Raw genomic sequence first — 14,795 nt, 5'->3', positions numbered from 1 at the left:
AACCATACAGTTTTTCAATTCCTCATCAAACCATGGAGCCTTAACAGTTCTAGCAGTCAGTTTCTTAACTGGTGCATGTTTATGAATAATTGGAAGAAGCAATTTCATAAATTCATCAAGTGCCGCGTTTGGATGCATCTTATTAATCACATCAGACCAACAAATGTGTTTAATATCATCCACATAGGAGTCAAAGCAAAATATTTTGTATGATCTCTTATACATTATTTTAGGCCCAGCTTTTGGAACTTTGGCTTTTCTGGATATAGCCACTATATTGTGATCACTTCATCCAATGGGTACAGATACAGCTTTAGAACAAAGTTCTACAGTATTAGTGAAAATGTGATCCATACATGTGGATGATCTGGTTCCTAGTGTTTGTTTCCAGAACAGCTACCTTGTCCTTGAACCTCAGGAACTTGACCACTATCGGCCTGGACCTGTCACCTTGGCTGGTGCTGGGTTTTCCAAGCTTGTGGACACGCTCCACCAAGCTGCTAGGCCAAACAGCTCCCTAGACCCGGCCTTGGTCGGCAGGATCCCTGGACAGATATTAGCAATCCCAGCAACTGATGCCAACCGCGATGCGGGATCCAAACTCAAAAGGTAGCTAGCTAGTAACTAAACGTTTTCAATATAACACTTTTTCAGAGACTTTCGAAACAACAAACAGAGCCCTCCCTCACTCAACAGGAAGTGACGTCACCTGGTTTATCTCTGTATGAGGTTGAAAATGTACAGTGCCTTCAAAGTATTCACACCTCTTGACTTTTTCCACATTCTGTTGCGTTACAGCCTGAATTTGGATTGGTTTGGGCTTCCACAGACCGATGCACTCATATCTTAAACAACTGAACCGGGGACCGATGCATATCGATAAATCCGTTACATCCTTAATGTACATCAAGACTCATACCTAAGGCTTTGCACTCATCCACGACTGTCTGTCCAGCTGCTTTTAGAATGGCTCCTGATACACCTGCAGAGTGGGATAGGACATGAGTATAATCTTCAGCTGAAGACCTGTATGATGCAATAATATCAGGTATGTTTGGCTGATTCGAAAGTTGGAATTAGGGGAGGGGGGATCTTACCAGAGTTCAGATCGAGACTCGAGTTTGTACTGTTGACGATGGCGTCCGTTTTCTCCTTAGTGATGTCACCACATACTACCTTGACCTTCACTGGCCCAATTATTGCTTCAATTGTGTTTCCTGGATGAAGGGATTCACAGAGAAAAGGGTAAATAGCAGGCATTTAGCAGTAGAACACATTTTGCAACAGACTGGAATTGTACGAACCTGTCTGAACACTGGTGTCATCTTCTTCCTCAGAGTTGGTGTTCCACATATCACTGTCATCTTCATCACCATTAAGATCATCCTCAAGATCGTCGTCACTGGCGTCTTCAACCTGGTTTTGGAATCACAATGTTTACATTTAGTTGGTAAGGAAAGGTTAGTGCATCAGATTTGTATTTCCTCAACATATTGTACCATCTGGCTTGTCTTCCACTGGTTGAGCCCCAGCTGAAACTCCTGCAGGATCTTGTCCTCATAGATGACGATGTAGATCAGTTTAATGATGGTAGAGGAGGAGCACAGTGATAGATGATCCTGGATGCCCTGGAGAATGGCACCAATAGAGTCTGTGCCGCTAAGGCCACCACCACCTACAATGGGAATCATACAAAATTACCTGCATTAGGTGGAGCTGAAAAATAGGACAACAAGAACCAATGGATGAGTAGATTTTGAATGTGACAATTGAAAATGGCAGCATGGTGGTAGCCTAAAAAAATGATTTGATGGGGTAATTCAGAGTTTTTAATAACAACAGTTTTTTTTTAAGAACCTGTAACAACGCTGAATGACTAATAAACCATTGCCCACCAGTGCCAACAGCAGGGAAGGACACGGTGGTGATCTGTTTGTCCTCACAGCACTCCAGGACCTTGGTGACTCGTTGTGTAGCGTCAGCCACAGAGTGGGGCCCCAGTATGTGGATGATGAAGTCACACTGAAGGGCCCCGCCACTGGTCACCACTGCTGCATCAGCCCTCAGAGGGCCTGGATAAAGCAGATGTCACACACAGAGAGAGAGCAGGAGAGCGAGAGAGCAAGCGAGCGAGAGAGAGAGAGAGAGAGAGAGAGAGAGAGAGTGTCAGACTGAATGGCTGTGATACACCACAGGTGAATTGTTATGGAAGATGGGAGACACTCACAAATGGTTTTGCACTCCTGTTCAACTGCGCTCCCAGCTGCTTTGACAATCGCCGCACTAACTCCTGAACATAACATGTTTAAAATGAGGTCATATCCTTAAAATCAATTTAAAAAAAGACTGTATGGAGAAAGTTATATTCACAGAATAGCTAGTACTGTACTTTCTGTAGTGCGCTAACAATGTACCATTTTATGTTTGTTTTTTCCATATACAGACCTCCTGTTAAGTTGATATCAGCATTGGTGCTATTCACAATGCCTCTGACAGTTTCTTGAGTAATGTTGCCTTTCCTCAATTCAATTCTGACACCATGGATCTTTACTAGGGGTCGGAAAAGGTTAACATTTCAGCGACAAACATTATTGTGATGATGACAACCAACGCAAATGTTGAAATAGAAACAATGCAAATTCATTTAAAATGTAAACAAAGATGTATCAAAATCCAACCTTGATTTGGGGGAAGACTGGACTGAGAAGGTGTGGATGCAGCCTAGATAAAACCCATAACCTTAAGTTATTACACGCATCAACCAAACAAAACCACAGAACATGTCCAACTGAGCCTTAGTCAAACTAAATCTACCTGCTTGATGTTGTGTGGGCGCAGGTTACTTTTGTTCAAGTAATTTCTCATGGAGTCAAAGATCTTCTGCTCAAAGGCCACTATGAAAATGATTTTGATGCCGGATGAGGTCATCCGTGACGTGTGGCTCTCCAGTCCTTTTAGAATGGCCTTGATGCAATCTTTGGGTTCAATGCCACCTTGCCCTAAAGCATAAGACATCACCATCCAAAGTGATAAATAGATCATTTGAAACCAATAAATGTATTGTTTAATCAATACAAGTGACACCGGAATGGAACTTTTAGTTTTACACTACATTTCAGTTGAATCACCTGTGCCAATAGTAGGGATGGACACTGTGGCTGCATTCTGGCTCTCACACAGCTGAAGGACCTTCTCTATGGAGGTGATGATATCTGCAGAAGTCTTGGGCCCAACCATCTGAGCTATGTTTTTACAGTTTAGGTTCCCACCATGTGTGAGTACAACACCATCGGCCTTTAGCATACCTGGGGAAATTGGGACACAAAGTAAATTCTACAAACCTCAATGCACTTCAATTTCTGGACATATAAAGACTTAATAAAATAATACTCAACCAATTATTTTGCATTCATCTGCTACAGATTTCCCAGCCGCTTTCAGGATGGCTCCAGAAACCCCTGTCAAGTCATTGAGTATGACATATGTTAATTAAAGAGCGACAAAAAAAAAAAAAACTTTTCTGGTTGAAAATGGCCTATGTGGAAACATTTATTCTGAAATGTTTTCCATGCCAAAAATTAAAACATGAAGCAGACCAAAATTTGTTCCTTTAAAAACCTGCTGTATTTAAAATATTGTGTGCTTCAGCTTGGAAATAAATACATGTGACTCTGGATGACAACATAATGTTTGTTTGTTTGTTTGTTTGTTTCAAACATCAGGGCTGTTTTCCTAACAAAGTCAAATTTGCTTTGTGTTTCGTTTCTTTGCCACGATCCTAACGAGTATTGTGATACTGCTATCATCCCGGCCCTAGAGGTTATTAGGGAAAAAAAGGGGATGTCACGGAATGAAGGGTACAGTTTTCCTTGGATTGGGTTTATTTCAATCCTGCCCACATGCCCACAGCCGGCAGCACACAAGTAATCACCAATTTGGAGTGGCAGCTGAACATGACTGATCATAATGCCCAGCACACTGACCATGGACAAATTGGTTTAACTTTGGATATCCCTACGCGGCTAGTTAGGGACCATCAGTAAAATACGCAATGTACAGTTGAAGTCGGAAATTTACATACACCTTAGCCAAATACATTTCAACTCAGTTATTCACAATTCCTGACAATGTAATCCTAGTAAAAATTCCCTGTCTTAGGTCAGTTAGGATCACCACTTTCTTTAAAGAATGTGAAATGTCAGAATAATAGTAGAGAGAATAATGCATTTCAGCTTTTATTTATTTCATCACATTCCTAGTGGGTCAGAAGTTTACATACACTCAATTAGTATTTGGTAGCATTGCCTTTAAATTGTTTAACTTGGGTCAAACATTTCAGGTAGCCTTCCACAAGCTTCCCACAATAAGTTGGGTGAATGTTGGCCCATTCCTCCTGACAGAGCTGGTGTAACTGAGTCAGGTTTGTAGGCCTCCTTGCTCGCGCACACTTTTTCAGTCCTGCCCACACATTTTCTATGGGATGAGGTCAGGGCTTTGTGACGGCCACTCCAATACCTTGACTTTGTTGTCCTTAAGCCATTTTGCCACAACTTTGGAAGTATGCTTGGGGTCATTGCCCATTTGGAAGACCCATTTGCGACCAAGCTTTAACTTCCTGACTGATGTCTTGAGATGTTGCTTCAATATATCCACATAATTTTCCTACCCCATGATGCCATCTATTTTGTGAAGTGCACCAGCCCCCGTGCTTCACGGTTGGGATGGTGTTTTTCGGCTTGCAAGCCTCCCCCTTTTTCCTCCAAACATAACAATGGTCATTATGGCCAAACAGTTCTATTTTTGTTTCATCAGACCAGAGGACATTTCTCCAAAAAGTGCGATCTTTGTCCCCATGTGCAGTTGCATACCGTAGTCTGGCCTTTATGGCGGTTTTGGAGCAGTGGCTTCTTCCTTGCTGAGCGGCCTTTGAGGTTATGTCGATATAGGACTCGTTTTACTGTGGATATAGATACTTTTGTACCTGTTTCCTCCAGCATCTTTACAAGGTCCTTTGCTGTTGTTCTGGGATTGATTTGCACTTTTCGCACCAAAGTACGTTCATCTCCAGGAGACAGAACACGTCTCCTTCCTGAGCGGTATGATGGCTGCGTGGTCCCATGGTGTTGATACTTGCGTACTATTGTTTGTACAGATGAACATGGTACCTTCAGGCGTTTGGAAATTGCTCCCAAGGATGAACCAGATTTGTGGAGGTCTACAATTTATTTTCTGAGGTCTTGGCTGATTTCTTTTGATTTTCCCATGATGTCAAGCAAAGAGGCACTGAGTTGGAAGATAGGCCTTGAAATACATCCACAGGTACACCTCCAATTGACTCAAATTATGTCAATTAGCCTATCAGAAGCTTCTAAAGCCATGACATAATTTTCTGGAATTTTCCAAGCTGTTTAAAGGCACAGTCAACTTAGTGTATGTAAATTTCTGACCCACTGGAATTGTGATACAGTGAATTATAAGTGAAATAATCTGTCTGTAAACAATTGTTGGAAGAATTACTTGTGTCATGCACACAGTAGATGTCCTAACCGACTTGCCAAAACTATAGTTTGTTAACAAGAAATTTGTGGTGGTTGCAAAACGAGTTTTAATGACTCCAACCTAAGTGTATGTAAACTTCTGACTTCAACTGTACATTGGACAATATTTGTAAATTTCAATATGTCCAAATTTCAATGACATAAAAACCTCAAACCAACAAGTATTTGTAGAAATGAATATACAAATATTGAAAGAATTTAATGAGAAAACTAAAAAGGTGTGTGTAACATGAAAATATTCTCCCATTTATATTGTGTAATATATTGACTAGCCCCACAGATAGGCTATCCAAAGGCTATCCAAAGTCAAACCAACTTTGCCAAAGTCGTGCACCGGCCCGCTGAAGCTAATTGGCGAAAGAAGTTTGCTAGCTAACCTAGGCTACTTCCAGACACAAGACCTGGTTAGACTGTTTTAAGGTTATCTGGAAAGGTGAGTGACTGTAACTGTGTACTGTTTTTGTCAGAGTGAATGTAGAAACTCTTCCCATGTGCGAACACATACAAGAGACACCCACATCAAAGCACAGCTCCAAGACCCAAATCTCGTTCTCAGGTGCGTTTCCTAATGAGTACGATTGAAACCAAGGCTAAATCAGTAGGTTCAGCAACCCTCTAAAGACTTGCGACTAACCTGAACTAAAACCTAAAAGCGTAAATTGAGAAAATTTGCCTATTTGTGAACATTGAATCTGACACTTACCAGAGTTCAGATTCAGATTTTGGTTGTTGGAATTCACTATGACATCCACTGTCTCTTTGGTGATGTCACCCTTCTTCAGGATCACTGACACGCCACCTATAATCACTGTTAATAGAGGAGAGAAGTCTGAGTGAGGACACGGCATGCTATAGGTTTCCTGCAGTATTTATCTTTATGGTAACACAAAAATGTATGGTTGAAGGACATAACCTTTGATGTCTGAACCTGGTTTAGCCGCTAGGGGTGGTGGTGGAGGTGTGTTATGTGAGGCGTTGGCTGCAGGGGGAGAAGTTGGAGTTGTGCCTGTTGCTGGTTTGCTGGTTTTTTGTTGACGACGATAACCCTGTTAAATTAAGCAGGACAAAAGAGGTTTCACTTTCAACAGGAATACTTGACCCCATTTACAAATGCCACTGTACATTTCCTCTTCAATCACACCCATGAATGTACCGTGGTTTGACTTGGTATGTTAAATCTAAGGTAGCGCCGGGTGGCATTATAAACAAAAAAACCTGTGCAACTAGATCAACATGGAATGCTATGTGGAGAAGCAGACGTACCTTTCCTTCAATGGCTGATTGGAACTCCCCCACTAGCTTGGCATCAGAGTCGATCACAAATATGCTCCTCAGTTGGGGGGGTTTCTGATCAGTGTAGATGAAATCTAGGATTCCCTTGATAACTGCTACACAGCTTTCTTTGACAGAAAAACCAAAGGTGCCATACCCCATCACTGGCATGCCTATGGAGACACACTTCTTGTTATCTGCTCCCAATAAACTGTCCCTGACAGCAGACTGCAGATAGACAGAGTTGAGAGGTGTGGAAGCCTTCCCCAATACAGGAATGCCTGCATAGATGAGGTGTTTAGCTCCAAGGGTTCCTGGGTTGGAGAAGACCACATCTCCCGCCTGTAGAGTTTGCCTTTCCTTCAGGAACTTGTCACACACCTTCCTGATCTCAGGCCCACCCATCTGAAGGAATTGTTTGGCGATCGGAGTATCGAAGGCCAGGCTGCTGCTCAGAGGGCAGATCAGAGCATCTGCAGCATGTTGGGAGATGTTACCCTGACCCACAGTTAAAGTGATGCACCCTTCTATGTCGTAGCTGTATTTCTGGCAGAGGGTAATCAATGGTGATAGGAAAAGTTTACACCCTAAATCCTTGGCCTTAGCCTGCAGAGCAACTTTGTTCTTCTCCAGGACTTTGGACTTGCCGGCTTCGGAGTATGTGTACTTCTCCGTCGTTATTGTACTGACCTGCTGTTTCACTGCATCTAAGGCCTCTTTGATTTTATCGCTCGCTGCAGTGATCTTCAGGCAAGGGGATCCTTGTGTTTTGCATGGCAGTATAGTCACGCCAAGGGCCTTAATTTCAGGGACCTCTGAGAGTTTCATACAAGAGGCCACATACTGTACTTCCTGCACTGATTTGAGAGGGACGTCCGCTGTTTCTGGCTTCTTGTTATCCAGGTATCCCCTTAACTTCCCTGACACATCTGCTACAACATTGGAGAATCCACAGACACCGATCTTCTCCTGCGAAACTGAGATGCTGACATTGTGGTTGTTCTTGGTGGATTTGAGCTCAACGTTGAGTCCGGCAAAGAACTGAAGCCATTGTTCGCCCTTTGTCACGTGGGTTTGGTCTGGTGTGAGTTTGATGACTTCCTCTTTGATGACCTCGTGTAGTTTGTCTTCAGCTCTCTGGATGTCAGTTCTATCTGCCAGGATCTGGATGGAATCATTACCAAGGAGAAACACAGACGATATGTTGTTCTGGGAAAAGTGGTTCTTCTCAATCTTCTTCAGGTCCACAGACTTTAGGAACTCCATCAGAGGCATTGATATCTCAAGGAGTTTGGCTTCAACGTTCCCCAGGGCCTCTTTCACGGCACCCTCTGCTGTGCTCACCTGGTTCTCCAAACCCTTTAGGCAGATGATAAAGCTTTCTTCATCTTTAGAAAACCCTACGTCCACTAGTTTACCAGAGACGAGATCACAAATGAAATCAAGCTTTTCCTTAGAGTCCAGTGGGATTTTTCTTAATACCGTGTTCCTCTCCCTCTCGAGCTCATCACTAGCCTTTTTCACCATTTGCTCAATCTTCTCCACTAGGGTCTTCACCTCATTCTGCACACACACCACAACTATCTCAGCACTGGTGCTCCTGTAAGAGATGCTAGCGCCAGGGGATATGAGGCCAAGGCAACCGCTCTCAATCCTTTCCCAGACCTCCACCTCTATGGGCAGCTGAACCTCTTTATATTTCTCTAGCAAGGCCAGAGCCTCTCTCCGGGCTTTCCTCTCCCATGTAGGGAACAATCTGAGCATGCCCAAAGACTCATTCTCCATGGTCATGTCCAGTTCCATCTGAGGGGGTTCTGTACTCATGTTGAAGGAAACTCTAGCATGGACCCTAAGGAGTACAGTTGTAATTTCCTGCTTGCGGGTCTTGTCACGGTTAATGAAGTCAAGGAGTTCCACACTGAGTGGAAGGGTCACTTTAGTGGGGATGTCTGAGAGGAGGGCTGTTTGTCCCGTCAAAGCCTTCTGCAGGCTGGAGTAGAACAGCTGAGCTATGAGGTCGACCCCACCAAAACGATGCTTGTGTTCTGCCACCTGATGGGCAACTGGAACAAGGACAACAGGGGACAGAATGAATTACTACTGAATTGCCTTAAAGACATCATCCATTTCTCCTGTTGAAAAGTGATATCCCAACTAGAAATACAGTAAAGTACACACACTAAAGCAAAAAAATATATACAGTATCAGTCAAAAGTTTGGACTAACCTACTTATTCCAGGATTTTTCTTTATTTTTACTATTTTCTACATTGTAGAATAATAGTCAAGATATCAAAACTATGAAATAACACATATGGAATCATGTAGTAAGCAAAAAAGTGTTAAACAAATATTTTATACTCCTCAAAGTAGCCACCCTTTGCCTTTGACAGCTTTGCACACTCTTGGCATTCTCTCAACCAGCCTAACCTGGAATGCTTTTCCAACAGTCTTGAAGGAGTTCGCACATATACTGAGAACTTGTTGGCTGCTTTTCCTTCACTCTGCGGTCCAACTCATCTCAAACCATCTCAATTGGGTTGAGGTCGGGTGATTGTGGAAGCCAGGTCATCTGATGTAGCACATCACTCACCTTCTTGGTCAAATGGCCCTTACACAACCTGGAGGTGTAGGTCATTGTCTCGTTGAAAAACAAATGATAGTCCCACTAAGCACAAACCAGATGGGATGGTGTATCGCTGCAGAATGCTGTGGTAGCCATGCTGGTTAAGTGTGCCTTGAATTCAACATAAATCATGAGTGTTACCAGCAAAGCTCCCCCACACCATCAAACCACCTCCTCCATGCTTCACGGTGAAAACAACACATGCAGAGATCATCCGTTCACCTACTCTGCATTTCACAAAGACACAGCGGTTGGAACCAAATTTGGACTCCTCAGACCAAAAGGACATATTTCCACCGGTCTAATGTCCATTGCTCGTGTTTCTTGACCCAAGCAAGTCTCTTCCTTGCAGCAACTCGACCATGAAGGCCTGATTCACGCAGTCTCCTCTGAACAGTTGATGTTTAGATGTGTCTGTTACTTGAACTCTGAAGCATTTATTTGGGATGCAATTTCTGAAGCCGGTAACTCTAATGAACTTCTCATCTGCAGCAGAGGTAACTTTGGGTTTTCCTTTCCTGTGGCAGTCCTCATGAGAGACAGTTTCATCATAGCGCTTGATGGTTTTTGCGACTGCACTTGAAGAAACTTTCAAAGTTCTTGAAATTTTGCAGATTGACTGACCTTCATGTCTGAAAGTAATGATGGACTGTCGTTTCTCTTTGCTTATTTGAGCTGTACATGCCATAATATGGACTTGGTCTTTTACCAAATAGGGCTAACATCTGTATACCACCCCTACCTTGTCACAACACAACTCAAACACATTACGAGTGAAAGAAATTTCACAAATTAACAAGGCACACCTCTTAATTGAAATTCATTCCAGGTGACTACCTCATGAAGCTGGTTGAGAGAATGCCAAGATAGTGCAAAGCTGTCATCAAGGCAAAGGGTGGCTACTTTGAAGAATCTAAACTATAAAATATATTTTGATTTGTTTAACACTTTTTTTGGTCACTACATGATTCTATACAGTTGAAGTCAGAAGTTTATACATACACTTAGGTTGGAGTCATGAAAACTCGTTTTTCAACCACTCCACAAATTTCTTGTTAACAAACTATAGTTTTGGCAAGTTGGTTAAGGACATAACTACCTTGTGCATGACACAAGTCATTTTTCCAACTATTGTTTACAGACAGATTATTTCACTTATAATTCACTGTATCACAATTCCAGTGGGTCAGAAGTTTACATACACTAAGTTGACTGTGCCTTTAAACAGCTTGGAAAATTCAAGAAAATTATGTCATGGCTTTAGAAACTTCTGATATGCTAATTGACATAATTTGAGTCAATTTGAGGTGTACCTGTGGATGTATTTCAAGGCCTACTTTCAAACTCAGTCTGGTTCATCCTTGGGAACAATTTCCAAACGCCTTAAGGTACCACGTTCATCTGTACAAACAATAGTATGCAAGTATCAACACCATGGGACCACGCAGCCGTCATACCGCTCAGGAAGGAGACGTGTTCTGTCTCCTGGAGATGAACATACTTTGGTGCAAAAAGTGCAAATCAATCCCAGAACAACAGCAAAGGACCTTGTGAAGATGCTGGAGGAAACAGGTACAAAAGTATCTATATCCACAGTAAAACGATGGGTACAAAGATCGTACTTTTTGGAGAAATGTCCTCTGGTCTGATGAAACAAAAATAGAACTGTTTGGCCATAATGACCATCATTATGTTTACAGGAAAAAGGTGGAGGCTTGCAAGCCGAAGAACACCATCCCAACCGTGATGCACAGGGGTGGCAGCATCATGTTGTGGGGGTGCTTTGCTGCAGGAGGGACTGGTGCACTTCACAAAATAGATGGCATCATGAGGTAGGAAAATGATGTGGATATATTGAAGCAACATCTCAAGACATCAGTCAGGAAGTTAAAGCTTGATCGCAAATGGGTCTTCCAAATGGACAATGACCCCAAGCATACTTCCAAAGTTGTGGCAAAATGGCTTAAGGACAACAAAGTCAAGGTATTGGAGTGGCCATCACAAAGCCCTGACCTCAATCCTATAGAAAGTGTGTGGGCAGAACTGAAAAAGTGTGTGCGAGCAATGAGGCCTACAAACCTGACTCAGTTACACCAGCTCTGTCAGGAGGAATGGGCCAACATTCACCCAACTTATTGTGGGAAGCTTGTCGAAGGCTACTCGAAACGTTTGACCCAAGATAAACAATTTAGAGGCAATGCTTCCAAATACTAATTGAGTGTATGTAAACTTCTGACCCACTGGGAATGTAATGAAAGAAATAAAAGCTGAAATAAATCATTCTCTCTACTATTACTCTGACATTTCACATTCTTAAAAGAAAGTGGTGATCCTAACTGACCTAAGACAGGGAATTTTTACTTGGATTAAATATCAGGAATCGTGAATAACTGAGTTTAAATGTATTTGGCTAAGGTGTATGTAAACTTCCGACTTCAACTGTATGTGTTATTTCATAGCTCTGATGTCTTCACTATTATTCTACATTGTAGAAAATAGTAAAAATAAAGAAAATCCCTGGAATGAGTAGGTGTGTTCAAACTTTTGACTGGTATTCTATATGTTTTGAGCAGAATTGTGTTTTTTTAGACAACTTCAATCTTCAAGGAGTTGGTCTGATGGTCAGATGTGATGTCTTCAGCCTCCCTCCTCGCTTGAGGAACAATGAGAGCAATAGAGAACAGAAGAAGAAAGTCCTCCTCCCTCACTTGTGCCATTTCATGTCATACTGGGACCATCTATTGAGATGTGCATTTTGTTAAAACCTCTTTGGACTAGGCGTTCCGCTAGCGGGACAACTTCCGGTGCAATTCAAATAAATAATCATAAAAATGATGGATATTAAACATTTAGGTACATACAAGTGTCTTACATCGGTTGAAAGCTTAGATTTTTGTTAATCTAACTGCACTGTTCGATTTACAGTAGCCATTACAGCAAAAGCACGCAATGCGATTGTTTGAGGACGGCGCCCCACATCAAAATATTTTTCCACCGGCACAAGTTTCATAAATTCGCAAATTGCGATTAAATATACAATTACTTTTTGAAAATCTTACTCTGATTTGTCATCCAAAGGGTCCCAGCTATAACATGTGGTGTCGTTTTGTTAGATAAAATCATTCTTTATACCCCAAAAAGTCTGTTTAGTTGGCGCCATCGATTTGAGTAATCCATTGTTTAACCTGTTTAGGATAGGGGGCAGTATTTTCATGGCCGGATAAAAAACGTACCCGATTTAATCTGGTTATTACTCCTGCCCAGAAACTAGAATATGCATATATATATATATATATATATATATAACAGAACTCATATGGCAGGCCAAAACCTGAGAAGATTGCATACAGGAAGTGCCCTCTCTGACCATTTCTTGGCATTCTATAGCCTCTTTATGGAAAATAGAGGATCTCTGCTGTAACGTGACATTTTCTAAGGCTCCCATAGGCTCTCAGAAGGCGCCAGAATGGGGAATGATGACTCTGCAGTCCCTGGGCGGAAAACAGTAGCGCATTTGGATAGTGGTCAATCTGAGAACAATGAAACGGGTGCGCGTGAAGAGTCCATTTTACATTTTCAGTCTTTGAACGAAAACGACGTCTCCCGGTCGGAATATTATCGCTATTTTACGAGATAAATCGCATAAAAATTGATTTTAAACAGCGTTTGACATGCTTCGAAGTACGGTAATGGAATATTTTGACATTTTTTGTCAAGATACGCGCCGACGCGTCACCCTTCGGATAGTGTCTTGAACGCAAGAACAAAATGCCGCTATCTGGATATAACTATGGATTATTTGGAACCAAAACAACATTGGGTGTAAACTAGAAGTCCTGGGAGTGCATTCTGACGAAGAACAGCAAAGGTAATCCAATTTTTCTTATAGTAAATCTGAGTTTGGCGAGTGCCAAACTTGGTGGGTGTCAAAATAGCTAGCCATGATGGCCGGGCTATCTACTCAGAATATTGCAAAATGTGCTTTCACCGAAAAGCTATTTTAAAAATCGGACACCGCGATTGCATAAAGGAGTTCTGTATCTATAATTCTTAAAATAATTGTTATGTTTTTTGTGAACGTTTATCGTGAGTAATTTAGTAAATTCACCGGAAGTGTTCGGTGGGTATGCTAGTTCTGAACGTCACATGCTAATGTAAAAAGCTGGTTTTTGATATAAATATGAACTTGATTGAACAAAACATGCATGTATTGTATAACATAATGTCCTAGGAGTGTCATCTGATGAAGATCATCAAAGGTTAGTGCTGCATTTAGCTGTGGTTTTGGTTTTTGTGACATTATATGTTAGCTTTAAAAATGGGTGTGTGATTATTTCTGGCTGGGTACTCTCCTGACATAATCTAATGTTTTGCTTTCGTTGTAAAGCCTTCTTGAAATCGGACAATGTGGTTAGATAAAGGAGAGTCTTGTCTTTAAAATGGTGTAAAATAGTCATATGTTTGAAAAATTGAAGTTTTTGGATTTTTGAGGAGTTTGTAATTCGCGCCACGCCCTATCATTGGATATTGGAGCGGTGTTCTGCTAGCAGAACATCTAGATGTAAGATTAACATGCAGAGAAAGGAATCCAAAAATTTACCGCTAAACTTTGTTTCAACAACTCAAAATACATTTCTATTGACTCCTCAGATACCCTAAAATCTATTCAAACTATAATATTTCTTATGGAAAGAAGTATGTTCAATAGGAAACCGATTTTAGCAGGGGCGTCTTGTCTTCATCGCGGGCCCAAACACGAATTTCCAAAACTGTGTCCCTCTACTAAAACTGATAATTCTTATTCGTTTTGGAAGTTACAAGCCTGAAACCTTGAACATGGACTGCTGACACCCTGTGGATGCCACCCTGTGGATGCTATTGCATCCTGGGAGCTAGAATTCAGTATGCCCCTATACTTTCCATTGTAAGAGCATGGGCTCTCAACAACAAAAAATGCTGGTTATTTTTTCTTTGGATTTTCTCCTACCATATCTATTGTGTTATAGTCTCCTATATTATTTTAACATTTCTACAAACTTCAAAGTATTTTCTTTCCAATGGTACCAATTATATGCATAACTTGGCTTCAGGGCCTGAGCAACAGGCAGTTTACTTTGGGCACTTCAGTCAGGCGGAAATTGAGGAAAAAAGGGGCCTAGCCCTTTAAGTAAATCAGGTGTTAAATTAGGTGTTAAATGAGACTGGAGGAGGACTTGAACACTATATTGTATTTCCAATTGTAACTGTTTGGAAATACCAGGATAGCACACGGAGGTAACGCATTACGCTTTGAAATGCATAATATACAATGTGCATGTACAACTATTGATATAACTGTAG

General features: G+C 41.6%; 1 protein-coding gene across 2 annotated transcripts in view; it reads right to left on the bottom strand.

The window, feature by feature from the left end:
- The window catches only part of LOC115155543 (uncharacterized), a 32,717-nt gene that overhangs the window by 13,435 nt on the left and 4,487 nt on the right, over positions 1 to 14,795 (bottom strand). Inside the window, exons 7-20 of one of the 2 annotated variants that reach the window (XM_029702237.1) lie at positions 6,822 to 8,893; positions 6,472 to 6,604; positions 6,262 to 6,366; positions 3,396 to 3,458; positions 3,129 to 3,305; positions 2,815 to 2,999; positions 2,679 to 2,721; positions 2,446 to 2,550; positions 2,228 to 2,290; positions 1,896 to 2,072; positions 1,500 to 1,675; positions 1,305 to 1,416; positions 1,098 to 1,217; positions 920 to 982 (exon numbers count right to left, since the gene is read on the bottom strand). In XM_029702237.1, the coding sequence (XP_029558097.1) occupies positions 920 to 982; positions 1,098 to 1,217; positions 1,305 to 1,416; positions 1,500 to 1,675; positions 1,896 to 2,072; positions 2,228 to 2,290; positions 2,446 to 2,550; positions 2,679 to 2,721; positions 2,815 to 2,999; positions 3,129 to 3,305; positions 3,396 to 3,458; positions 6,262 to 6,366; positions 6,472 to 6,604; positions 6,822 to 8,893 (3,594 nt within the window). The remainder of the gene's footprint in view (positions 1 to 919; positions 983 to 1,097; positions 1,218 to 1,304; positions 1,417 to 1,499; positions 1,676 to 1,895; positions 2,073 to 2,227; positions 2,291 to 2,445; positions 2,551 to 2,678; positions 2,722 to 2,814; positions 3,000 to 3,128; positions 3,306 to 3,395; positions 3,459 to 6,261; positions 6,367 to 6,471; positions 6,605 to 6,821; positions 8,894 to 14,795) is intronic. The other variant, XM_029702238.1, reaches the window with a different exon arrangement.

Source organism: Salmo trutta, chromosome 20, assembly GCF_901001165.1.
Source record: "Salmo trutta chromosome 20, fSalTru1.1, whole genome shotgun sequence".
NCBI lineage: Eukaryota > Metazoa > Chordata > Actinopteri > Salmoniformes > Salmonidae > Salmo > Salmo trutta.
This window is presented reverse-complemented; position numbering and strand designations above follow the sequence as displayed.